Below are 25862 nucleotides of genomic sequence, written 5' to 3'. Positions count from 1 at the left end.
CCATTTGCCAAATTTCATAATCATAAAATGCGGCAATTGCTAACATGATTCGGACAGACTTAAGCATCGCTACGGGTGAGAAGGTCTCATCGTAGTCAATCCCTTGAACTTGTCGAAAACCTTTCGCAACAAGTCGAGCTTTATAGACAGTAACATTACCGTCAGCGTCAGTCTTCTTCTTGAAGATCCATTTATTTTCAATGGCTTGCCGATCATCGGGCAAGTCAACCAAAGTCCACACTTTGTTCTCATACATGGATCCCATCTCAGATTTCATGGCCTCAAGCCATTTTGCGGAATCTGGGCTCACCATCGCTTCTTCATAGTTCGTAGGTTCGTCATGGTCTAGTAACATAACCTCCAGAACAGGATTACCGTACCACTCTGGTGCGGATCTTACTCTGGTTGACCTACGAGGTTCAGTAACAACTTGATCTGAAGTTCCATGATCATCATCATTAACTTCCTCACTAATTGGTGTAGGCGTCACAGGAACCGGTTTCTGTGATGAACTACTTTCCAATAAGGGAGCAGGTACAGTTACCTCATCAAGTTCTACTTTCCTCCCACTCACTTCTTTCGAGAGAAACTCCTTCTCTAGAAAGGATCCATTCTTAGCAACGAATGTCTTGCCTTCGGATCTGTGATAGAAGGTGTACCCAACAGTCTCCTTTGGGTATCCTATGAAGACACATTTCTCCGATTTGGGTTCGAGCTTATCAGGTTGAAGCTTTTTCACATAAGCATCGCAGCCCCAAACTTTAAGAAACGACAACTTTGGTTTCTTGCCAAACCACAGTTCATAAGGCGTCGTCTCAACGGATTTCGATGGTGCCCTATTTAACGTGAATGCAGCCGTCTCTAAAGCATAACCCCAAAACGATAGCGGTAAATCAGTAAGAGACATCATAGATCGCACCATATCTAGTAAAGTACGATTACGACGTTCGGACACACCATTTCGCTGTGGTGTTCCGGGTGGCGTGAGTTGCGAAACTATTCCGCATTGTTTCAAATGTAGACCAAACTCGTAACTCAAATATTCTCCTCCACGATCAGATCGTAGAAACTTTATTTTCTTGTTACGATGATTTTCAACTTCACTCTGAAATTCTTTGAACTTTTCAAATGTTTCAGACTTATGTTTCATTAAGTAGATATACCCATATCTGCTCAAATCATCTGTGAAGGTGAGAAAATAACGATATCCGCCACGAGCCTCAACATTCATCGGACCACATACATCTGTATGTATGATTTCCAACAAATCTGTTGCTCTCTCCATAGTACCGGAGAACGGCGTTTTAGTCATCTTGCCCATGAGCCACGGTTCGCAAGTACCAAGTGATTCATAATCAAGTGGTTCCAAAAGTCCATCAGTATGGAGTTTCTTCATGCGCTTTACACCGATATGACCTAAACGGCAGTGCCACAAATAAGTTGCACTATCATTATCAACTCTGCATCTTTTGGCTTCAACATTATGAATATGTGTATTACTACTATCGAGATTCATCAAAAATAGACCACTCTTTAAGGGTGCATGACCATAAAAGATATTACTCATATAAATAGAACAACCATTATTCTCTGATTTAAATGAATAACCGTCTCGCATCAAACAAGATCCAGATATAATGTTCATGCTCAACGCTGGCACCAAATAACAATTATTTAGGTCTAATACTAATCCCGAAGGTAGATGTAGAGGTAGCGTGCCGACGGCAATCACATCAACTTTGGAACCATTTCCCACGCGCATCGTCACCTCGTCCTTAGCCAGTGTCCGCTTAATCTGTAGTCCCTGTTTCGAGTTGCAAATATTAGCAACAGAACCAGTATCAAATACCCAGGTGCTACTGCGAGCTCTGGTAAGGTACACATCAATAACATGTATATCACATATACCTTTGTTCACCTTGCCATCCTTCTTATCCGCCAAATACTTGGGGTAGTTCCGCTTCCAGTGACCAGTCTGCTTGCAGTAGAAGCACTTAGTCTCAGGCTTAGGTCCAGACTTGGGTTTCTTCTCTTGAGCAGCAACTTGCTTGCTGTTCTTCTTGAAGTTCCCCTTCTTCTTCCCTTTGCCCTTTTTCTTGAAACTGGTGGTCTTATTGACCATCAACACTTGATGCTCCTTCTTGATTTCTACCTCCGCAGCCTTTAGCATTGCGAAGAGCTCGGGAATCGTCTTATCCATCCCTTGCATGTTATAGTTCATCACGAAGCTCTTGTAGCTTGGTGGCAGTGATTGAAGAATTCTGTCAATGACGCTATCATCCGGAAGATTAACTCCCAGTTGAATCAAGTGATTGTTATACCCAGACATTTTGAGTATATGCTCACTGACAGAACTATTCTCCTCCATCTTGCAGCTGTAGAACTTATTGGAGACTTCATATCTCTCAATCCGGGCATTTGCTTGAAATATTAACTTCAACTCCTGGAACATCTCATATGCTCCATGACGTTCAAAACGTCGTTGAAGTCCCGGTTCTAAGCCGTAAAGCATGGCACACTGAACTATCGAGTAGTCATCAGCTTTGCTCTGCCAGACGTTCTTAACGTCGTCAGTTGCATCAGCAGCAGGCCTGGCACCCAGCGGTGCTTCCAGGACGTAATTCTTCTGTGCAGCAATGAGGATAATCCTCAAGTTACGGACCCAGTCCGTGTAATTGCTACCATCATCTTTCAACTTTGCTTTCTCAAGGAACGCATTAAAATTCAACGGAACAACAGCACGGGCCATCTATCTACAATCAACATAGACAAGCAAGATACTATCAGGTACTAAGTTCATGATAAATTTAAGTTCAATTAATCATATTACTTAAGAACTCCCACTTAGATAGACATCCCTCTAATCCTCTAAGTGATCACGTGATCCAAATCAACTAAACCATAACCGATCATCACGTGAAATGGAGTAGTTTTCAATGGTGAACATCACTATGTTGATCATATCTACTATATGATTCACGCTCGACCTTTCGGTCTCAGTGTTCCGAGGCCATATCTGCATATGCTAGGCTCGTCAAGTTTAACCTGAGTATTCTGCGTGTGCAAAACTGGCTTGCACCCGTTGTAGATGGACGTAGAGCTTATCACACCCGATCATCACGTGGTGTCTGGGCACGACGAACTTTGGCAACGGTGCATACTCAGGGAGAACACTTTTATCTTGAAATTTAGTGAGAGATCATCTTATAATGCTACCGTCAATCAAAGCAAGATAAGATGCATAAAAGATAAACATCACATGCAATCAATATAAGTGATATGATATGGCCATCATCATCTTGTGCTTGTGATCTCCATCTCCGAAGCACCGTCATGATCACCATCGTCACCGGCGCGACACCTTGATCTCCATCGTAGCATCGTTGTCGTCTCGCCAATCTTATGCTTCTACGACTATCGCTACCGCTTAGTGATAAAGTAAAGCATTACAGGGCGATTGCATTGCATACAATAAAGCGACAACCATATGGCTCCTGCCAGTTGCCGATAACTCGGTTACAAAACATGATCATCTCATACAATAAAATTTAGCATCATGTCTTGACCATATCACATCACAACATGCCCTGCAAAAACAAGTTAGACGTCCTCTACTTTGTTGTTGCAAGTTTTACGTGGCTGCTACGGGCTTAGCAAGAACCGTTCTTACCTCGCATCAAAACCACAACGATAGTTTGTCAAGTTGGTGTTGTTTTAACCTTCGCAAGGACCAGCGTAGCCACACTCGGTTCAACTAAAGTTGGAGAAACTGACACCCGCCAGCCACCTGTGTGCAAAGCACGTCGGTAGAACCAGTCTCGTAGCGTACGTAATGTCGGTCCGGGCCGCTTCATCCAACAATACCGCCGAACCGAAGTGTGACATGCTGGTAAGCAGTATGACTTGTATCGCCCACAACTCACTTGTGTTCTACTCGTGCATATAACATCAACGCATAAAACTAGGCTCTGATACCGCTGTTGGCGAACGTAGTAATTTCAAAATTTTCCTACGCACACGCAAGATCATGGTGATGCATAGCAACGAGAGGGGAGAGTGTTGTCCACGTACCCTCGTAGACCGAAAGCGGAAGCGTTAGCACAACGCGGTTGATGTAGTCGTACGTCTTCACGATCCGACCGATCAAGTACCGAACGCACGGCACCTCCGAGTTCAGCACACGTTCAGCCCGATGACGTCCCTCGAACTCCGATCCAGTCGAGTGTTGAGGGAGAGTTTCGTCAGCACGACGGCGTGGTGACGATGATGATGTTCTACCGACGCAGGGCTTCGCCTAAGCACCGCTACAGTATTATCGAGGTGGACTATGGTGGAGGGGGGCACCGCACACGGCTAAAAGATCAAACGATCAATTGTTGTGTCTCTAGGGTGCCCCCTGCCCCCGTATATAAAGGAGCAAGGGGGGAGGTGCGGCCGGCCAGGAGGGGGCGCGCCAGGAGGAGTCCTACTCCCACCGGGAGTAGGACTCCCTCCCTTTTCCTTGTTGGATTAGGAGTGGAGGGGGAAAGAGGTGGAGGAGAAGAAGGAAAGGGGGGCGCCGCCCCCTCTCCTTGTCCTATTCGGACTAGGGGGGAGGGGCGCGCGGCCCTTGCCCTGGCCGCCTCTCCTCTTCTCCACTAAGGCCCACTATGGCCCATTAACCCCCGGGGGTTCCGGTAACCCCTCCGGTACTCCGGTAAAATCCCGATTTCACCCGGAACACTTCCGATATCCAAATATAGGCTTCCAATATATCAATCTTCATGTCTCGACCATTTCGAGACTCCTCGTCATGTCCGTGATCACATCCGGGACTCCGAACAACCTTCGGTACATCAAAACATATAAACTCATAATATAACTGTCATCGAAACGTTAAGCGTGCGGACCCTACGGGTTCGAGAACTATGTAGACATGACCGAGACACGTCTCCGGTCAATAACCAATAGCGGAACCTGGATGCTCATATTGGCTCCCACATATTCTACGAAGATCTTTATCGGTCAGACCGCATAACAACATACGTTGTTCCCTTTGTCATCGGTATGTTACTTGCCCGAGATTCGATCGTCGGTATCTCAATACCTAGTTCAATCTCGTTACCGGCAAGTCTCTTTACTCGTTCCGTAATACATCATCCCGCAACTAACTCATTAGTTGCAATGTTTGCAAGGCTTAAGTGATGTGCATTACCGAGTGGGCCCAGAGATACCTCTCCGACAATCGGAGAGACAAATCCTAAGCTCGAAATACGCCAACCCAACAAGTACCTTCGGAGACACCTGTAGAGCACCTTTATAATCACCCAGTTACGTTGTGACGTTTGGTAGCACACTAAGTGTTCCTTCGGTAAACGGGAGTTGCATAATCTCATAGTCATAGGAACATGTATAAGTCATGAATAAAGCAATAGCAACATACTATACGATCGAGTGCTAAGCTAACGGAATGGGTCAAGTCAATCACATCATTCTCCTAATGATGTGATCCCGTTAATCAAATGACAACCCATGTCAATGGCTAGGAAACATAACCATCTTTGATCAACGAGCTAGTCAAGTAGAGGCATACTAGTGACACTCTGTTTGTCTATGTATTCACACAAGTATTACTTTTCTGGTTAATACAATTCTAGAATGAATAATAAACATTTATCATGATATAAGGAAATAAATAATAACTTTATTATTTCCTCTTGGGCATATTTCCTTCAAACAAATCATAAACCCTTAAGCACGTGACCTTGCAAGTTCAGTGAAATAGAGACGTGACTGAAACACATTTCGTTGAATGATAAATAGTGGAATTGTGGACATCCATATTGACTCCTATACTCACATGAATGATTATTGAGGAACCTGTAGCTACCATATGTTATTCCTTTTGCTTCACGATACTTTACAAAAGCTGAGGTGAGATATATCAGCATCCCGTGAATCAAACACATGATCACTGTGTCGGTCTCCTTGTTATCGGTTTTGTTCTCTTTTCTTGTTCTCGTGTTTCGGCATCCCCGTGAGCAAGTCACGCTTTATCTGGCCAGGGGATGATTGATGACTTGATGCCGTCTCACGGAGAGAACCCTAAGAATATCTCACCATCGCTGGAGAAGGAAATCCCAATCTCGAGCTATCTAGTCCCACATACGTTTCCGATGAACCTATAAGTTGTCGTTATGATCACCATGTTACGATTGATGTTAGAACAACCCCAAAGTGCATTGTCCAGTATTAAGTGACTCGAGATTCTCAATGGTCTAAGGACATATGATAACTTCTCGTGTTATAGACTATTAGACTTGTGACGAAATCATCTCCTAGTATAAAATACAATTTTGGTCAATTCAACACGAGTGTTCGCCTTTAAATAGTGGATAAGCGTCCGAGTGCGGGCGCCGGAGTTGCTTTCTAGGCCGTCGAGCCTGTTTAATGGTGGCACACGAAGGGATGGGCATTGAACTCCAGTAAACGTCTCTTCAGCATTGAACATGCATAGACACTGGGGACGCGACACGGGCGGTGCCCTCGACCGGCGAGCCACTTCAATGTCGGTGCTGGCAAGAGGTCACATCCACTCTCGGCCGACGTCAATGTGGAGTGGCCGCTCTAGAGTGGTATGAATGCGGGCAACTAGCTTCTGGTGGGAAAGCGCATGGGCGAGGGAGGGTTTTAGGTGTGGGCCAGGGCAGTTAGAATAGAAGCGGGCGTGATAGTGGTCCGGACGCTCACAAAGCCCCCCCCCCTCAGTTTGTTCCTGGTTTGCAGGAAAAAGTGCGTCTGGACCGGTCTGTGGACCGATACAGACCCACTCTCGATGACAAAACACGTCCCAACCGAACCATTGTGGGTGGTTTGAGGGTCAGTGTTGTAGATGCCCTAAAGAGTAAAAGTCCTACCGCTCAAGTGTGTCTGAAATCTCCCTCAGAATTGTGCACCAGGAGCGGTGGTAAACCCCTGCGACATTGTAGGGCATCAAGTCCGCCCTCGCAGCTTATAGTGAGCGTCGAACATAGCAAATACGATGTGCCATCGGGAGATCTATGTGTGATCACCGGTGCTCACCATGCCATCCTAGATATTGCTATTGCCACAAGTTTGATCAGGTACGTGTATGAGCTGAGATAGTACCTAGTTTTATGGCAACGCACACGTACCTAGTTGTACTAAATAGGGGAATGGCTACAAGCCCTCCCCTGAACCATCGGTCTTCCGTCGCCCCCGGCCATCCCTCTAGCCCCCGCCCCCTCAGTTTGTTCCTGGTTTGTGGAAAAAGGTGTGTCTAGACCGGTTTGTGGACCGATACAGACCCACGCTCGATGACAAAACATGTCCCAACCGAACCATTGCGGGTGGCTTGAGGGTCAATGTTGTAGATGCCCTAAGGAGTAAAAGTCCTACCGCTCAAGTGTGTCTGAAATCTCCCTCAGAATCGTGCACCAGGAGCGGTGGTAAACCCCTGCGACATTGTAGGGCATCAAGTCCGCCCTCGCAGCTTATAGTGAGCGTCGACCATAGCAAATCCGATGTGCCATCGGGAGATCTATATGTGATCACCGCTGCTCACTGTGCCATCCTAGATATTGCTATTGTCACAAGTTTGATCATGTACGTGTATGAGCTGAGATAGTACCTAGTTTATGGCAAGGCACAACAAGTACCTAGTTGTACTAAATAGGGGAATGGCTACAAGCCCTCCCCTGAACCACCGGTCTTCCGTCGGCCCCCTCCATCCCTCTAGCCCCCCCCCCCCCCCCCCCCCCCCCCGCCACCGAGTTTTTCCTCCGGCGAGGCCCCACTACCGCCCCCACCCGTAACCCTAAGATAGATAATGGGGTAGCCCTCCAGCGAGCCCCTTCTTCATTTCCTCCGGCAAACTCTCAAAAATCAACTGACCCCAATTTGAAATGCAGTCAACTGTCATTTAGCTAATGTGACTAAATAGACTAACCTCGTGTTGAATTTCTTCAAAAGAAAAATGGATTGGACAGTTCTGTAGGAATTTAATAGGAATCATATCAACGTTTTCATTTGTTCCAAATGGTTTACACTTGTATGCCCAACTTTGTTGCTGAGAAGAAAAGACCCTCACAATATGAACCATGACACACCTTTCATCTGCCCCGCAAAAAAAAAAGGCACACCTTTCATCTTATTTATCATGTAGTATAAAAAACGGGAGCGGCAGATTTATGACAAAATTTTAAGCCAACAGACGCTATCGAAAACAGTCACGCAGTTTGTTTGGTTGCGTAGGGCGCAGTTGCAGGGACGTAACCTGAAACAGAATGGTTTGATCACAAGCTTGTCTTGTACCTTGCGACCCAAACCTCGGGGATGAATTCCAAGAGAATAATCACAATCTTCTCAGTTCCTCCACCGAGATGCGGACAAAGATGGCATTGCGCGTGCCGCAGATGCGTCCAGCCTTGGAGAGACCCGAGGTGCCACAAGAGACAAGCTCACCACATCGGAAGGTATGAACTCGAGGCCTCGCCATTTTTGTTGCTTCGAACAGGACAACGGGGTCGAACAATGCCCATGGCTTTGACTCACCCGATAACCTTAATTACTCTCTGCAGGGAGTGGAACCGCGTTCTTGGGGTGGGATAGCATCCATCATGTTCCAGCAGCAGCAGCCGCCGCCGCAGCCGCAGCCGCAGCCGCAGCGCCAGCAGCAGCAGGAGGACGTGATGTCGTCGGCGACGTCGTCGCCGGCGTCCACGCTGTACTCTCCCACGCCGTACGCTTTCGCGGGGACGTCGGTGCAGGAGCTGAGCTCGGACCAGTGCAGCGTGCGCCTCATCAGCCTGCTGTACCAGTGCGCCTCCGAGGTGGCCGCCGGCGAGTTCGACCGCGCTAACCTCTGCCTGGAGCACATCATGCAGCTCGCGTCGCTGGACGCGCCTCACACGCTTCAGCGCCTCGCCGCCGTCTTCGCGGACGCGCTGGCCTGCAAGCTGCTCAAGCTCCTGCCGGGGCTCTCGCGGGCGCTCCTGTCGTCGTCGAGCTCCGACGACGCCCACCTCGTCCCGGCCGCGCGCCGCCACATGTTCGACATGCTCCCGTTCCTCAAGCTCGCGTACCTGACCACCAACCACGCCATCCTCGAGGCCATGGAGGGCGAGCGGTTCGTCCACGTCGTCGACCTCTCCGGCCCTGCCGCCAACCCCGCGCAGTGGATCGCGCTGTTCCACGCGTTCCGCGGCCGGCGCGACGGCACGCCAAATCTCCGCATCACCGCCGTCCATGAGAGCAAGGAGTTCCTGGCTGGCATGTCCGCCGTGCTCGTCAGGGAGGCCGAGGCGTTCGACATCCCGTTCCAGTTCAACGCCGTGGAAGCGAGGCTCGAGGACATGGACTTCGACGCGCTCCGACACAACCTCCGCGTCAGGTCCGGCGAGGCGCTCGCGGTGAGCGTGGCGCTGCAGCTGCACCGCCTCCTCGCGGCCGACGACACCGGAGGCAAGCGGCAGGGCGGCCTCACCCCGCTCCAGATCATCGCGCGGTCCAGCCCGAGCAGCTTCGGGGAGCTCCTGGAGCGGGAACTGAACACGCGGCTACAGCTGAGCCCCGACGCGTCCGCGTTCTCCTCCATGTCGCCGCAGTCCCCGATAGGCGGCCACTTCCCCGCGGGAGGGCAGCAGAGGCCCAAGATCGGGTCCTTCCTGTCGGCGGTGAAGGCGCTGTCTCCCAAGATCATGGTGGTGACGGAGCAGGAGGCGAACCACAACGGGGCGGCGTTCCACGAGAGGTTCGACGAGGCGCTCAACTACTACGCGTCGCTGTTCGACTGCCTGGAGCGCGCGGCGGCGGCGCAGCGGGGCAGCGCGGCGGCGGAGCGGGCGCGGGTGGAGCGGTCGGTGCTGGGGGAGGAGATCAGGAGCATCGTGGCGTGCGAGGGCGGGGAGCGGAAGGAGCGGCACGAGCGGGCGCGGCAGTGGGCGGGGAGGATGGAGGCGGCGGGGATGGAGCGGGTGGGGCTGAGCTACAGCGGCGCCATGGAGGCGAGGAAGCTGCTGCAGAGGAGCGGGTGGGGCGGGTACGAGGTGAGGCACGACGCCGAGGGGCACTGCTTCTTCCTCTGCTGGCACAAGAAGCCGCTGTACGCCGTCACCGCGTGGAGGCCGGCGGGGTACCACCACTCCGGCGGCGCCAGGTCCAGGTGATGGATGAGTGGAGCGTGTCTCCTTCTCGTGTGCCGCATGTACCCTGCTGTCTCTCTCTAATTCAGGCGTGTTAATTTGACTGTGGATTGGACTGGATGAACAGTTTTTCTTTTCTTTTTTTGAAAAAAGCGACTGGGATGAACAGCTTGTTCTACCGAGTTTGCCACAGGAGTACAGGTACAGCGCTAAAAAAAAAGCTTTAAAATCCAGGTGAATATTTTGGGCCTCCGATTCGGTTCGACAACTTTAGTGTTTCTTGTTCCCATCAACGGTCAACATACCTCCCAAACGTTTTCATGTTCATCTTTTATCCCTAATCGAGCCACCAACTGCCACCGGCCTAACTGCCTGTCGTCGCCCCCACCCCCACCCCCCCCCCCCCCCCCACCCCCAACCGCAACCCACTGCCGTGCTACCGCCACCCCTGGTCATCCCTCTAGCCCCGACGATGATTGGTTTTTTTCGGGCGAACTTGCACCATCCCCACGCCCCTAAGATAGATAATGGATTAGCCTTCTCCGGCGAGCTCATCATCCCCCACACCCTTAAGATAGATGATGGGGTAACCTTCTCCAGCGAGCTCCTTCCTTTCCTTCTTGTTCCTTCCTTCACGTGAAATTCGACTGATGCATATTCCAAATTCAAGCGACTTACATATACATATTGTGTTTTTATTAACTCAAATGTAGCATCGAGAGGATACGAATCACACCGGCATCTGCATAGATAGGATGGACACAACCAACAACAAGCAGTCCAACAAAAAGGTAAATGAAACGACATAATGTCAACAATAAAGTCGTATAAAACCAACATGGTGCCAATGTCGAAGGAAGGGGTGGACCGACCCAGAGATTACGCTGCCATCCATGTTGAGTGGAAACCTCTGTGGTCACTCGCTTCAAGCACATACACATCTCCTTGAACACCGGTTGGTACTCCATTTGATCCAGCATAGACCTCATATGGAGCCAAAGAGTACAACGCAAAATAACTTGCAATGGAGAAGAAACTTTGCCACTGGGGACAACATCATTTCTACATAGTCAAAAAGCGACCATAATAAGGGTGCATATCTGGTATTAGCATGTTGAACCTATCTGGTATTCCGTCAAGTCAGTGACTATAAATATTGACTACACTTGTGGTTGTTAAAAATTGAACGTTATTTGGATGACCGACCAAGTAGAACGCGCAAACTTGCATTGGAAGAAGAGGTGTTTGATCGTCTTGCCATGAGTACAAAAACAACACTTCTTACTCCCATGCCAGTTGCGCCGTGCGAGGTTATCTTTTGTCAACACAACTCACATTCCAAGATACCACATGAAAATTTTAGTTTTTAGCGGTACCTTACATTGCTAGGTTTATTTATCTCAAGAGTGCATAAGAGCACGATACATAGACTCAATTGTGAATGACCCAGATGTGGTGAGACTCCAACGAAACAAATCCCGCCCTTGTGTCAGGTTAACTGATTCCAAATGGGTTAGCAGCTGTTGCCATAACATAAGTCGGGGGCCAACCAAGTCCCGCTGAAAAGATACATCGAGGGGTAGGGTGTGGAGCTAAGCACTTTCGCAAGAGTATCATTCTTATCGCGGAAAATGTTGTACATGGCCGGACATTGTTCCTGGGGAGTGGTGTTTCCTAACCACTTACCCTCCCAGAAACATACCTTTGAGTCATCCTTTATCGCGAAAGACCCAAAGCGGAAATGATGCTTCTTTGCCGCCATCAGGCCAGCCCAAAAATGTGAGTCCATTGGGCTCCAATATGCCTGGGACACCGCATTTTGACCTAGATATTTATTGTGCAGTAGGGTTTGCCAAACGCCCTCCTCGCTAAGTAGCTTGAACAACCATTTACTAAGTAAGGTGTCATTCTTGACCTTGAGGTCTTGAATGCCGAAACCTCTTTGGCCTTTCGATTGACAAACCACACTCCAGGTGAGCCGATACTTTTTCTTTTCACTATCTCCTTACCAAAGATTCATATTGAACTTCAATTGGAACTTCTCTTGACCCAATGACGCGTTGATCTAGGTTCCATCGTAGCCACAAGAGACTATCTAAACTGATTAGTTTTTGTCTATAAGCTCCCAGTGCATCATAAGAACTAGAAAAATGGGGTTCTTTATCTTTCCTATATTTAGAATTATTATTATTATTATTGTAATTTACTTTTAGATTTGGATAGTTTCTGCAACTATTATATCTATTTGAACAAATACCTCGACGCTTTCCAATCGTTAATACATAAAGCCCGATAAGCATGTCTTGGGTTGGTACGCAAATAGGATCCCCAATACCGAGTTGACAAGAACTAGTCGTCCTCCAACAGAGAGCAACTTACTTTTCCAACTGCTCAACCGTTTCTTTAAGCGCTCTTCGACGCATGTACATGTTTCCTTAAAAAGCTAAATGAAATGTCTGTCATGCAACCTCACTTTAAATAAACGAAATAGCAATTCAACCATACATTTAAAACCTAATAGGAGTGTCGGATGTTCAACAAATTTTTTGAATTCATCGATCCCAAATTCAACCATACTACTTGAAAGCGGCCTTCATCTTGTGCTTTCTCTCCTCGAGCTTGAATTTCTTCATTGATGCATGTTGTTCACCCAGACGGGTTGCTCCTTGAGCTTCATCGAGCAATGCATCTATGTGAAGGGCTTGCCTTCCGTCCTTCGCTTCATGCCTACAAACCCTACACTTGTGGCCAACCACGCGTCCCACAACAATGCATCCTCCCTCACTGAGTACCCCACCATCGTGCTTGCTTCATGTTAAACAAGGAGAAAGTTAGAAAAAATCCCAATGGCATTTGCTCAAACACTTGCCCGGCGTGGTGTCTGCCATGGACGACGTTCGCTAGGGCGAACGATACATGTGTTGGGGATGGATCCACACCTCGGTGGTGAAGAACAAGGCACCTGGGTGGAGCAGTGGTGGTTCGACAAGAACTGGGCGGTGGACAGAGTGGTGTAGAGGCGGCGGTCTTACTGGGTGCGGATACAAAGCAAGGTGGAGGGACGAAGTGGGAAAACAAGCCTCCAAGAGGGGTGGTGGGTGGGCTGGTTTGTCGGAGTACGACGTGGCGGGCGTCCGGGATCCCCCAAACCTCCCACAAGTTTGTTTCCGGTTTGGCTGAATTCGGACGTCCGGACCTGTCTATGGACATTTGATGCACGACGTTGGATGGGCCAAAGGACCGCATTGTCCAGACGTTTATGTGTGTTTTGATGAACAACGATGGAGTTGCCCCTATGCAAGGGTGTCTCGCCATCTCTCTAAGTTTCGACGATTATGTCATATTCCTTCGGTCCAAAAATATGGTGCGTATTGGATTTTTTTCCGAAGTCAACATTGACCAAGTTTCTAACGAAATTTATCGACATATAGAATGTCAAACAAAGCCATTAGATTTGTCATGAAATATATTTTCATTATATGGTATATATTTGGTACTGTAGATATATATAATTTTCTCAATAGACCCTAATCGAAGTCTATAAATCTTAATTTCCGATGAAACTAACATGCACTGTATTGTGGGACAGAGTAAGCACAAAATAGTGGAAAAAAACTCCATGTAAAAAGGTGTGATGTTGGCTTCTCATGTCGCTGTCACTCAAAAAAAGCAGTCGTGCATGCAGCCGTATGTGCGCCTTTACACAGTTAGGCTGAGCCAGGTCGATAGAGAAATTAGGCCCAGTCATAAACTCGTAGAATATATCTATATATAAAAAGATAAAGAGGCAATCGTGTCATAAGCAGGTTTTTCTTTGGTCAAAAGATTTTGAACGAGCGCGAAGAATTTAACGAGTCTTTTTCTCTTTTTATTTTTTCAGGCAGACTAGTCGCGTAAAATCTTTGGTCTTCCCCTGAAGCAATCTTTACAGTTAGCAAAATATTGCAATAATAATAATTCATGTGATTGATAAGAGAATTTCTCAACGTAGTCTTTTGAACTGTGAGGTACATTACAAGCTTAATATAAGAGAGTTATTGTATTATTACATGATTCATATTTCAAATCATTCTTGCTTAGTACTCACTCTATTTCTTCGAACTATTGAGGAGCGGGAGAAATTGTTGGAATTCTATTAAGGAAAAAATTGTTGGAATTCTAGGAAGAATCCCAGGATCTAACACTTGGCTTATGTGAGATATATTGATCCCTCCACACAATAATTTGCTTCTCATATCGACAAATTAGAAGATGTGTCAACCATATAAACAACAATTAGTGAATAAAAATCTCTTAAACAACCATATAAACAACGATTACCACGATGTGTCAGAGTAGGTTTTACCATACTTTGTGATTTTCCTAGTTTCGGACTGCATGCGTGGGCGTAATTATTTTCCGTGCGGAGAAGGGGGGAGGGGAGGACTCGCATCACAAAAATAAAATTAGGTATGTACAAACACCAACACTCCTTTAACAGTATAATAAGGAATCCAACTTCTGCACTATACAGATTGTTCTTGAGCTACAACGGAAATGATCAAATGTTTTCCAGCATAGCGTTCCTCTAGTATCGGCGGCCACCACCGGTCGATAAGAGCACCTTGGTGCGCTTCTTGCCCGCCTTTCCGACTCCATTTGGTTTAGGCATCTCGGCGCTGCTGTCCGCAGAAGCTCTAGTAGAAGATAGGATGCTGGCAAAGGACACGGAAGACGCTGCTACCGGCCCTGCACAACAAGCAACACAGTTATGCGAGGATTTTAACAGTACAGATTACATATGTAAAAAGACCTGGTTATGGTGGGGCGTACCTTGATCCCTTGTGATTTCATTATTGGTGTCTCCAGTTTCAGCTCTCAGAGGAGGCGAGTCCAGTGCAGACGCGAAACCAAGCCGTGTAACATCGGAGAAAAGTTTACGTTCACCGGCCGGTGGACTCGTTGATGGTCCAGCAGCATTATTTCCCAGAGCTTCAGTGAGAAATATCCGTGTGTAAGGCACTCGTGCAGAATTGCAAACATGAAGAGAACACAAAATGTTGGAATATCATAGTACGCAGTACTACATACTACCTCCGTTCACAATTAAGATGTTCTAACTTTTTTCTGAATCAGATGTATATAGACACGTTTTAGTGTGTTTGTTCATTCACTTCAGTCCGTATGTAGTCCATATTGAAATATCCAAAACTTCCTATATTTGTGAACGGAGAGAGTATATAGAGAAGGGATTTCCAAGCTGGCTGAGGTTGGGCCAAATTTCTAGATGTCGCCCATGGTGAAGATATATCAGTTATGAACATAACAAAGGGCATATAATGAGCTACAAAATTTACCTTCAAAGTCATCGAGAGAGAACATAACATCGCTCTGAGTGCGAGAGAAATTTGTATATTCAAAACGCATAGCAGATTCCTGGGCAGCAGCGGCTACTTCGGCCTTCACCCTGTCCTTTTCTTCCTAGAAAACAGTAAGAATGTATTGTCATGCATGAGACAACAAAATTTTAGATCGATCTTATTCCTGATAAATTTAAACTCGTCAGCTTCCATCTAAGCAGTAGCAGGCGCAGGATTACCGGGATGGGTGTTTGAAGTTTTAAAATATATTGAGCAATAAATAAGGGGCCTTTTTGTACATGCCATTGCAAAGATGACTGATAGTTATGTGCCTTTACAACAAGTTATTCATAGTATATGTAGCAGCAATGGTAAAAATAACATTTTTTAGCTTCCCTCAACTATGAGAAAAGAGACGCACACACAAAACCATTGGGTGTACCAAGTTTACTCTTGAATATACTTTGGTTGCTTCAGAAACCAATTTCACAGAAATGGCTACCTGCCAACTACTCCCTCCAGTTTTTCACTTCACATATTAGGTTTATCTTAAGTTACACTTTATAAAGTTTGACCAAATTTAAATTAAAAATGGAATACATCAGTATTGTTTGTAGGGCACCTTTTACCAAGCTAAACTTAGGTGGTACATATCCCCATTAATTGATGTTGTATACTCCCTCCGTCCCGAATTACCTGTCGCAGGTATGGATGTATCTAGATGTTTTTTAGTTCTAGATACATCCATTTCTGCGACGAGTAATTTGGGACAGAGGGAGTACTTGTTAAGTGTAGATATCTCCTTTTCTTTCATTCTTTTTTCTCGACAAGATAGAGACTGAAAATCAGATGAGATAGTCCAGGCAGCGGCTGTATGCAACAGGAGCCGAGATACAAAAACATGTAACACTGTTAGGACTCGTCGTTGCAGTTCCGAACCCAATTGCTACATAGGAACTCATTTTTCCGAAGTTAGACCGTCAGAAATAACCACAGATGCACAGGATGACGATGATTTTTAACAAAACAATAAAAGCATCAAACACCAAGCAATAGATCAGACCTTCTTGGCAGTTTGTATTCTTTGTTTCTCACGCCTTTTGATTTCATCCATGAATGGAGCCAATGAGGCAGGAGGTAGCATATCACTCAGGTCAATTTCGCAGAACTGTAACGTTTGCGTTATAAAAGGTCAGAATAGGGTCAAAAGCAAGACTAGATTTGCGCACAAGATTTACCTGGAACGTTGTAGTTAATGAGAAGTGGCTTAAGAAGCGGTAGCGTTTTCTTGAAGCCTCGGACTGTGTTATAGTTTCCAACTCCAAGATTTTTCCAGTCACTCTGTACAAGGTGGGACAGTATCATTAGAGAACACAAGCAGCACTCAGAACTCACACAAAAACACTCTCCAACCTGAATCTGTTATCATACTAGACATGCAAAATAAATCAGTTCACATATAGAGACAACACTAATACTAAATAACCACTCCAACTTTATAAACTAAAAAAGCACAAACACCTTTTGATTTGACCAAAAGACCACATACAATTTCTACACAAATCAAGATCTTCAAGCTACTAGACCAGTAGGGGGAGAAGCCCCTACTGATTTTTAATAGAGAAGGAGATGTGAGACCCGTGTAAGAACCGAGGTTCAAACCCGCGCCGGCTAGGAGGCAGCACTGCACTCTGACCACTGAGCTGACAGCTCATCCACTTCGAACCGGGCAATTCTCTTCTTAATTAATCGATGAGGCAAATCGTTTGCCTCCGTTTCGAGAAAAAAAGATCTTCAAGCTACTGGCATTGCCTCACTGGTGAAGAGCTAAGAAGCACAGACACGGCTAGAAGTGCCATATGGCCGTCCTAGTATGGTGGGACACAAGGACACGGCTGGATACACCGCAATACACGTATCCTGCAGTATCCCACTCTTTTTGAACTTTATAAAAAGAAAAAAAAATACAGGATACCGCCCAGATATGGTTTGGACACGACTGGGACTCAGGAGCCCAATAACGGCCCGATAGAAAACCAAACATCGGGCAGGTTCCAGTGTTCCTCCACCTCCAGCGATACAGAAGACGGCCTTGCTCCAGCCTCCTCCGCAGTCGCCGGGACTAGACGCTGCCACTGCCGAGACTCGACGCCGCCGGGACTTGCCACTGCCACTGCCTGGACTCGACGCCGCCGCCAGCGTTTCCCCCAAGCGGCTCTCCCGATGGCAAGGTGGTCTGCTGTGACCTCTCTTTTGTGACTGATTTCCTGCTGTTGAGCTGCTGCTGCAGTGCTGCTTGCTTCCCCATGCGGCCATGTTGCTGCTGCTGCTTGCTTCCCCCTGCTGCCATGCAGTTGCTGCTTGATTTTTTTGCTGTTGAACACTTGAGCTGCTGCTGAATACCGATTAGTTGTTGACTGTTGTTGTTGCTGCTTGCTGTTAGGGACTCTGGAGGAGCAGTTGAAAAGAACAAAGGACAAAGGGAGACAACAAATGGGGCAGTGTTCTCTATTCAGATATTGTTCTCATTAATTTTTTGTCTTAACTCTATGAAAAAATCGAGAAACTGGCAGGGGTGCAGCCTATCAACTAGAAGAAGAGAGGGTGTTACAAACAATTTACACAAGGCTATTTTCCTATATGAGGGAGGCAGGGGAGCCTCCCAACAGCAGCGGCATGCGGACTACTCGCGAATGAGAAAGCAACAAGATCTGTGCAAGCGAATATCCGTCAAAGCTAGGTGGGCAACTTCTCGGCAGGTCATCCTCTTGCCGGTGAAAACCCGGCGGTTCCTCTCCTTCCAAATGTTCCAGAGAGAGCCACAAAGTAAATAAAATACTGTATCCCGTGTCCCCGTATGCATATCACTGTGTCTCAGTCCCCGTATCCGTGCTTCTTAGGTGATGAAGAGAAGTCACAAAGTAAATAAAATACAGCTCAGACATCACATGTGCCCGTCAACTGTTTTATAACTCATTCATATAAATCTTAGTGCCACACTTAGATGCACAAATACATTCAGATTGGGGTGGTGACCTTTGTGCAAAGGGCAGGTTCCGGTAAGGGAGCGGCGACAGCAGCACATCGGCGGCTCGCTCGGACAGCAGTAGTGGTCGTTCGGTGGTCTTGGAATCTCGATGTAATTTTTATTATGTTTGAGATGCTTTGTAATTCCGATAAAATTTTATAAGAGATCTGATCTTTCCGCAAAAATATCAAATGACCATCATCTCACTCCCAGAGAAACAGCGAGTAGTACTAACCAAATTGTCGGATCTAGCACTTACTGCTATTGGCCAAAACATAAATTAACAAACACAATAGCATAGGTTAGATGCAGAACCTCGTAAAAGGAGATTTTCTTTATAAGCTGTTAATATCCAACAAAAACTCCAAATCATAATACCTAATATTTAAAAAAAAGATTAAATAAAAAATATCCAAAACAACAAGAATACCGTAGTTAAAAAAGGCGCGCCTAGGCGAGCGCTTAAGCACGCCTAAGCTCTAGGCGATAGCAAATCGCCTAGCGCATAATTGCGCTTTGGTCAGAAAAGCGCAAGGTGGTGGCAAAACGCATAATTAAGGCCTAGCGCTTTTTTAAACTTTGAAAAATACTTGCGGGTTTTTTCTTAATCACATCGAAGTTTAAATGAACACTTATCGAAGAATACTCCCAGTGTCTCCAAATTTAGCCGGCACCAGATGAACAATCAATGCTACAAAATTTTGACCAATGAACACTAATATATATGGTAGTATATGGCTTGAGCATAAACAACAATACTGTTTGCCTTGCAAAATACTTTTATGCCGTATGTCCTTTTTACTAATTTGATGGCATGTTATAAATAAAAATCATAGTCAAAATTGTGCATTGAAGACTGTAAAAAGTGTCTTACATTTTGAAACGGAGGGAGTAACACAGTAGCCATATGTAGCGCCGCACTGCTCCTATGTGTTGTGTGTGCCTTTTTGTATGTAGCATATGCATAAATAAATGATGCAGCGGTTTGAGGAAGAAACACACAATGCAGGGTAACCACAGCAATCATATTTGACGTTCCTATATCTTTATTGCTAGTATTAAAGTGGAGTTGGTACGTTCGCTTTCTCGCCTCCAGCTCCCTCCAACGATTGCCTCAACCCCCACGATTTGTTTTCAAATCAATACCCCACCTCCTCCCTAATTTCTGGTTTTTTACTACTGCACCGATTTTTTGGCCATCATCACCTTTCCTTTTACTTTTCTTTCCTTGTTAGCACTTGCTCACCCCCAGTCGCAACAAACATGTATATCTCCTAGATCCCCGCCTTCTCTTCCCGAAGGACGTCCTCTGAGCCGACTGCACTCGCTTCTCCATCTACCCCGCCTACCAGTCTCTCCCTCTCCCAAACGTAATACATGTCGCCGTCACTGGTGTGTCCGCATCATCAAAGCACCATCGGCACACCTTGCTAGAAATTAATTACCAGAGTACATAACATTTTACCTTTGATTACCCAAAGAAGCATAAAGTTAATTCATCAGCACTTGCGCAATTAATAAAGGATTCATTTGCTTATACATGTGTGTTGCATGTCACCGTCCCTCTTCTATGGCAGGAGTAAAACTAATATGCACCAAGGTGTGGCTCGTATTTGGGCAGGGTTCATGAACATTGGGTCGGTAGCACTAAGGCTGGATTCTGCACCACCCTCATGTTCAGGTAATATAAAGTAATCATGTGAGTGTTTGCTCCAGTAACTGATACATGTTTCTGATCTTGTCTGGGTTTTTAACGATGGGTCACCTGCAGCTGATCTTTGTATGTGATTGTAGAATTAGGATCCATGTGGCCTCTCGTCGCCTTGATCGACAACGTCTCCAACCGCGTTGGTAAATTCATTGTGGCTTGTGTTTTCCAGTAACTTTTTCCTCTAATCCAAAGGTCGGAAGACAATTTTAGATTGGTTATGCACTTCTTCGCAAGCAACCTTTCACCACAAGCGAATTTCTTAGGTTTGCTTGTGACAAAAGGCATGATACTCACCACATGGAGGGCCATAGAGAGCTCTCGTGTATAGAACAATGACCCATGAAGAGCCCATGATGCTGGATGTGCCGCCACTGCCCACTGCTGCCTTCCACACAGGCGGCAACAAGGTTAACCGCCAACACTCGCTGCTGCCGTCCCCGCCCATGCAGGCAGCAATAAGGTAACCACCAAGGTCTGGGGGTTTGGCTGGGAATTAGTTAGTTAAACTATGGAACAATTAATTTTGTGGAAGGAAGATAATCCTATGACCGAATACCATGATAATAACTATTTTTGCATGGACTCCAGTCTCCAACCTTTGATTTAGCTATGTTGGCCTGATATTTTTACACCTTTTGTAGGTATTGTTCGACAACAGAGCATATCCTCCCAGCTCAAGTTTATTGAGGTGCATAATGTGTGGCCATTCTTCGGCAGGGGTGATAAGCCATGTCATAGATTTGACAGATGCAGAAAATATGACAATGAAGCTGACATGGAATAGGAAGGAAGGGGCCTAGAGGGGTGTGTGAGATGATAGATGCTGGAAATTGGGTGTGTTCCGCAAAGCCATCGTGCATCGGTCATTCAGTCAACATGTGGAGAGATATAATATGATAAGAGAAAATTGTTTGATTAATTGATTAGTTGTTTACTATATGTTCTATTGTCCCGTGACACGGGTATTTAGCTAGTTTTATATGTTTGTCTTAGAAACTTTGTTTAGCATCTGTCAACTGCAAGAGTTGGGGCTTCTCTGGAAAAACGGATTCTATAGGAATTTCATACAATTAGAATCATGTGTATAATTATATGATCATATATATGAGTTCTTCATTCCAAACATTCGCAGTGTGCACTAAACATCATGTTTTCCTTACCTTCGACTTCGGGCAAATCCAATACAACATATGTCGCTTTATATCTCTTTTTTCTCTGATCAAGAAACATTAGCATGTAACTCTTCTGGAGCATTCAAACAGCTACGACTCATGGACTCCTCTAGGTCTGGCATGTTGTAGGCCCAAGCACCAGAGCATGTCCGAAACCACAACAGCATTCACGCCACATGATTAAGTGGTGTCTCGGGTTTCTAAGGTTGATAAAACTAGTACAAAGCCACTAGGCTCATGGACGGTCACTAACCCCTCCATTAAGAACCTACTTCCTGCCGCTACATCCATCCTCCTTTCATGAGCCAGCAAGCTCCCATACTACCAATGAGCAATGTTCTGATTAACTAACCAATTCGCCTATTTAACCCTACTCAGCACCTGACTGGTATGGTACCAGTTACCGATATCATGAATGTTGCCAATGAGAAGGGAGCCAAAACTTGGTTTGTAGACTGGTTACCAGATCAAGCAAAATGAATTATATTTAGTGCAAAATCTAATACCTCAAAGTTCTAGTAAGACTGGTTATCAGATCAAGCAAAATGAACTCTTTCTGGTACAGAATCTAATATCCCAAAGTTCATCATTAGGATGCAATTTAACATTACAATAGTTGTACAATAGCAATAAAATAATGACAACAGATTGTCTGGGTTTCCAGACGTTAGGGAATAAAAAAAAATCCTATATTACCTTGGTGGAAGCATATCAGAATTTCCAAAATGGTTAAGAAGGCATTTCATGTTCAATGGATGAAGAATTAGGTGCTGACCATCAATCACCTGCAACAAGATTTTAAAATTCAAAGTTTTGTAAACACCAAACCTTGAGCACTTGGAGAATCATCATCACAGTCTCAGGCATGACAAAAACCTGGTAAAATGTGTATGAGTCTTGTTCATTTGAATCAACTGCAACAGCACGTCGCTCTTCCATTTTTTGTGGCACTCCCTTTTTGGAGTTAATATATAGGGGTGAAACAGAAAGCCCTGAAACACCGGTAATAATATCTCCATCTGAAAGAGGGGAGAGTTTATGCCCACTGTTCGTATGTGAAGTTTTCGGATTATCAGAGTTCTTCAATTTGTTACTAGAGATAGGAGAGGAGCTATTTTTTAGAGGGGGGCTGCTACTGTAATATCTGAACTCAGACCAGTATTTCATCCTTTCTTCCAGTTGCTCCAAAGCAGCGGAAACATATGGAAGTTTCTCCAAGTCATCAACAAGGCCTAAGTCAGCCATCTGCAACCAATTACTGAGATCTGATTTTGCCCCTCTAACGGAGAGCTCAACATCAGATGTCAAAATGAACTTGGAGAAAACATTGCAAGGATCTTCATCTAAAGAAGAATATTCACTAGGCGAATTCCTAAGAAAAGGAGTGAGTGAATTTTTTGACCGCCCCAGAAGTGTGAAGGTCACGTTGTCGCCAATATGGAAATGCTGAAGTTGAGTGACAAAGATGGTGGTCAACTCTTTTGCAGATATCATCATGAAACACAGTGGGCACTTCTTCCAGCACTCACCTCTGTAATCCTCTTTACCCATTAGTAAATAATGCAAAATGCATGGAAAGCAATATATATGACCGCATGATGTAATCTGCGGGCACAGTGGGCTTTCCAAGCAAATTGGACATCGCACCTCAGAAGGGCTACAATATCTTACACAGATGATATCTTCCCACTGGAGCATCTTATCAGGATCCATTGAATCAATCTGATAATTTCCAGTATCCAACACAACGAACTTAAAATTTGCTTGGAGGAACAAGTCCTTGTTGTAAGGCTTAATCTTCCTTTGCCTTCTCGGTGGATATGTTCTAGGGCCACGAGGCTGCGGTCGAGAAATAGGATCATACTGGAAATTCAGAAGATAATTTGCATTCACAGCCTGATTCTTTCTAGAAGCCATCAGAGCTCCATTACCCTGAAGTCCATCAGAACTATGGTCAATCTCCAGGGACCCCACCAACTCAAGTCTCTGAACATCTGCCTGAACTGAGCCGCCACTGTGCACTGTGAGACCCAAACTCCCCTGTCCAGAAGACTGGCATTCAGAAACATCACTAACCTCTTGGGCGTACGGATCATCCTCTTCACCAGATATTCTAAATCCGACTACCTGGGATTGAATTCATTCGCATGGATAAGCCAAGAGCAGAAAACAAAGTTGTTTGTACATAAGCTGAAAACAGTTAACTTCAGTTAAATTAAACTAAAATTATTCAGATGTTCTTAAATAACTTTACCGCTTGGGGTGTATCAACAGATTGCCCGATAAAACCCACTGAATCTGCAAAATATATCCCATTGTTAGCATTAAACTGGAAATGGAAGGTTTTGAGATAGCGAGGGCGGGGCTAATACCATGAAAGAAAGACAACTGTGGGGCATATGCCATGTAGACAACTTTTGAGACTGAAGCAGATACTTATCAATCAGCATGCTGGTACGAGACATTATCAAGAGTTGATGTGATCGAATGTAAGACAATCAAGAACACAACATCACTGCACAAGGAGCAAACCAGCTAACATACTTTTGACTGAAAGTATGAACTATTAATTTACACCGTTTCCATATGAAACTATTTTTCGGTATTATAGTAATTAAGGTTTCCAAACGGCAGTCTTATGCTCGTGGAGAAGCATTTGGTGTGTGTATATTGGAGTACGTGTGAAGCAGATGGACATGCTAATAGCCTTAGATAACAGAGACTCATAGCCTACAGCTAGTCGTATAAACAGAGTACCTATGCTTCACAGAAAATAGCATCATCCAGAGCAATAATATGTACCTGAATTCCTTAGAGGCTACCGTCGAGCTAAATGGAGAGTCAAAAGCTCTAACCCTAGAGCTAGAGACTTAACTCTTAATCTATTAAATAATACTACCAAAGCTTTCACCCGAAGCACGGAGCCAGTCCTGCGGAAGTAGTAATACCTAACCGCAGCCTGGTAGCATCTAATCGACCAGTTAACCAATCCAATACAGATCTACCCACAACACCCGCCAATCGATGTACGCATGGAAAGGAAGGAGAGTGCGAAAAGACCGAGAGAAACTTCACCGGGGCTTGCGCCGTCCCTGCCGACGCCAGGCGCGGCGGCAGAGGCCCGAGGGGAAGAGCGACTGCCGCGGCGAGAGGCGGTGCCATGGCGAGGGCTGGGGCTAGGGTTCGAGGCGCGCGGAGCGGGCGGGTGGAATCCTCTGGTGGATTCTGTAGGGGAGATGGACATGAACCCGCGCGGGAGCTCGTGGGTGAGTTTGGTCGGCGGCGAGGGGGGGACACCGGTAACTCCGGCACGGGGAAGGAGGTGCGAGCCTTTATACGCTTTTTTTCCTTCAAAGCCATTGTGGCGACTTTATTCCATTGGCATATACCGTTTGCTTTGCGTCAATATTACATGTACTTTGTACGTAATGGACATATTGTCGATCAATGTTGCACCAAGATGTATATTCCGAATTCCTCAAAAAAAAGATGTATATTCCGAAAATCCTAGAATATTAAGATTAAGCGAGTTTCAAGGTAAAACAAAAAGCAACTCTGAATTAGAATTTGTAATGGACGGCCCACAGAAGCAGTTGACCAGCCTTGCTAGGGCATCTAGGGCTGCCGGCGCAGTGGGCCTACAGGAGCAGCGGCAGGCCTTGTCGTTGTGTGGATCTCCAAGCAGGGTGGAGCCGTTGGACCGGGCGGATGGTGCGGCGAACATCCCGTCGACCCCACCGTCAGTCACTCTAGCCCGGTGGAGGAATCATGTGCCCGTCCGTGAGGCACAAGTGGAGCCGGTCAGCCCGCCGACACCTTTGCAGCACTCTGGCGGTGAGGCCCAGGACAAGCAAGATGTGGCCAAGGATGTACAGGAGTAGCTGGTGGCCAATGAGGTGCAAGCGCAGACTCTTCTGGTCGGGTCTCTGCCGCTGCGCTTGGGCGGCTCGCCTCGGCTGTGTCAAGAGGGCAGCGAGATTCGCAGTAGCCATAGGTTGTCCCCTGGACAAGACCTACTGCCTTTTTGCCGCTCGCAGGGCGCTGACTCCCTGGGCTCGGTGCCTGCCATGGAGACCAGTTGCCTACGCAACTCTGAAGTAGGGCCCGCACACCTAGCCCAGTGCATGTGGGAGAAACTTTCCCGGTGTCCCTCTCGGAGGGCGTGGAGGTGGCCACTTGTCCCAGCCCGATTGCCCCCCCCCCCATGCAGCCCATGCACGTTGGCGCAGGAAACCAGTCACGTGGATGAACTCTGTGCTGAGCTGAGGCGGGCCCTTATGCCCATACTTGCGGAGCTCCCCTCGAAGGCCGCTGCTACCACAGGACGTAGGCCACGGCAGAGGCGGGCCCCGGTATCCAATCCTCGGAGGAGTGTGCGGATTGCCAAGGGGGTAGGCCGTGGCTCTAGTGCCACAAAGCAGCAGGCGGCGTTAATACGCAAGCTATGCATTGCTAATGAAGGGGAGCGCA

At 46.4% G+C, this 25862-nt stretch overlaps 2 protein-coding genes across 2 annotated transcripts; one reads left to right on the top strand and one right to left on the bottom strand.

Annotated features, from left to right (window-relative positions):
• The first annotated feature begins 8338 nt into the window (after nt 1–8338).
• Nucleotides 8339–10395, top strand: LOC123124568 (scarecrow-like protein 3). The gene is made up of 2 exons (XM_044545155.1): nt 8339–8474; nt 8580–10395. The coding sequence occupies exons 1-2, from the start codon at nt 8382–8384 to the stop codon at nt 10164–10166; spliced, it is 1680 nt and encodes a 559-aa protein (XP_044401090.1). The 5' UTR covers nt 8339–8381; the 3' UTR covers nt 10167–10395.
• Nucleotides 10396–14594: 4199 nt separating this feature from the next.
• LOC123120296 (RING finger protein 10) lies at nt 14595–24763 on the bottom strand. Its single transcript, XM_044540265.1, has 9 exons — nt 24468–24763; nt 23647–23690; nt 22269–23519; nt 22089–22177; nt 16720–16822; nt 16545–16649; nt 15479–15602; nt 14955–15113; nt 14595–14870 (listed from the first exon to the last, which is right to left on the bottom strand). Exons 1-9 carry the CDS (start codon nt 24634–24636, stop codon nt 14710–14712), a joined length of 2205 nt encoding a protein of 734 aa, XP_044396200.1. The 5' UTR covers nt 24637–24763; the 3' UTR covers nt 14595–14709.
• Between the last annotated feature and the right edge of the window lie 1099 nt (nt 24764–25862).

The sequence above is a fragment of the Triticum aestivum genome, chromosome 5D, assembly GCF_018294505.1.
Source record: "Triticum aestivum cultivar Chinese Spring chromosome 5D, IWGSC CS RefSeq v2.1, whole genome shotgun sequence".
Taxonomy (NCBI): Eukaryota; Viridiplantae; Streptophyta; class Magnoliopsida; order Poales; family Poaceae; genus Triticum; species Triticum aestivum.
The sequence above is the reverse complement of the archived record's forward strand: the minus strand, read 5'-3'. Positions and strand labels throughout refer to the sequence as shown.

Excerpts from the sequence above, each read along its gene's own strand:
- LOC123120296 (XM_044540265.1), bottom strand. The coding sequence starts at position 24,636 with ATGTCCATCTCCCCTACAGAATCCACCAGAGGATTCCACCCGCCCGCT. Across the intron at positions 23,520-23,646 it reads CTGTTGATACACCCCAAGCG|GTAGTCGGATTTAGAATATC; the intron begins GTAAAGTTATTT and ends ATTCAATCCCAG. Across the intron at positions 15,603-16,544 it reads GAATACAAACTGCCAAGAAG|GAAGAAAAGGACAGGGTGAA; the intron begins GTCTGATCTATT and ends ACTGTTTTCTAG.
- LOC123124568 (XM_044545155.1), top strand. The coding sequence starts at position 8,382 with ATGCGGACAAAGATGGCATTGCGCGTGCCGCAGATGCGTCCAGCCTTG. Across the intron at positions 8,475-8,579 it reads CAAGCTCACCACATCGGAAG|GGAGTGGAACCGCGTTCTTG; the intron begins GTATGAACTCGA and ends TACTCTCTGCAG.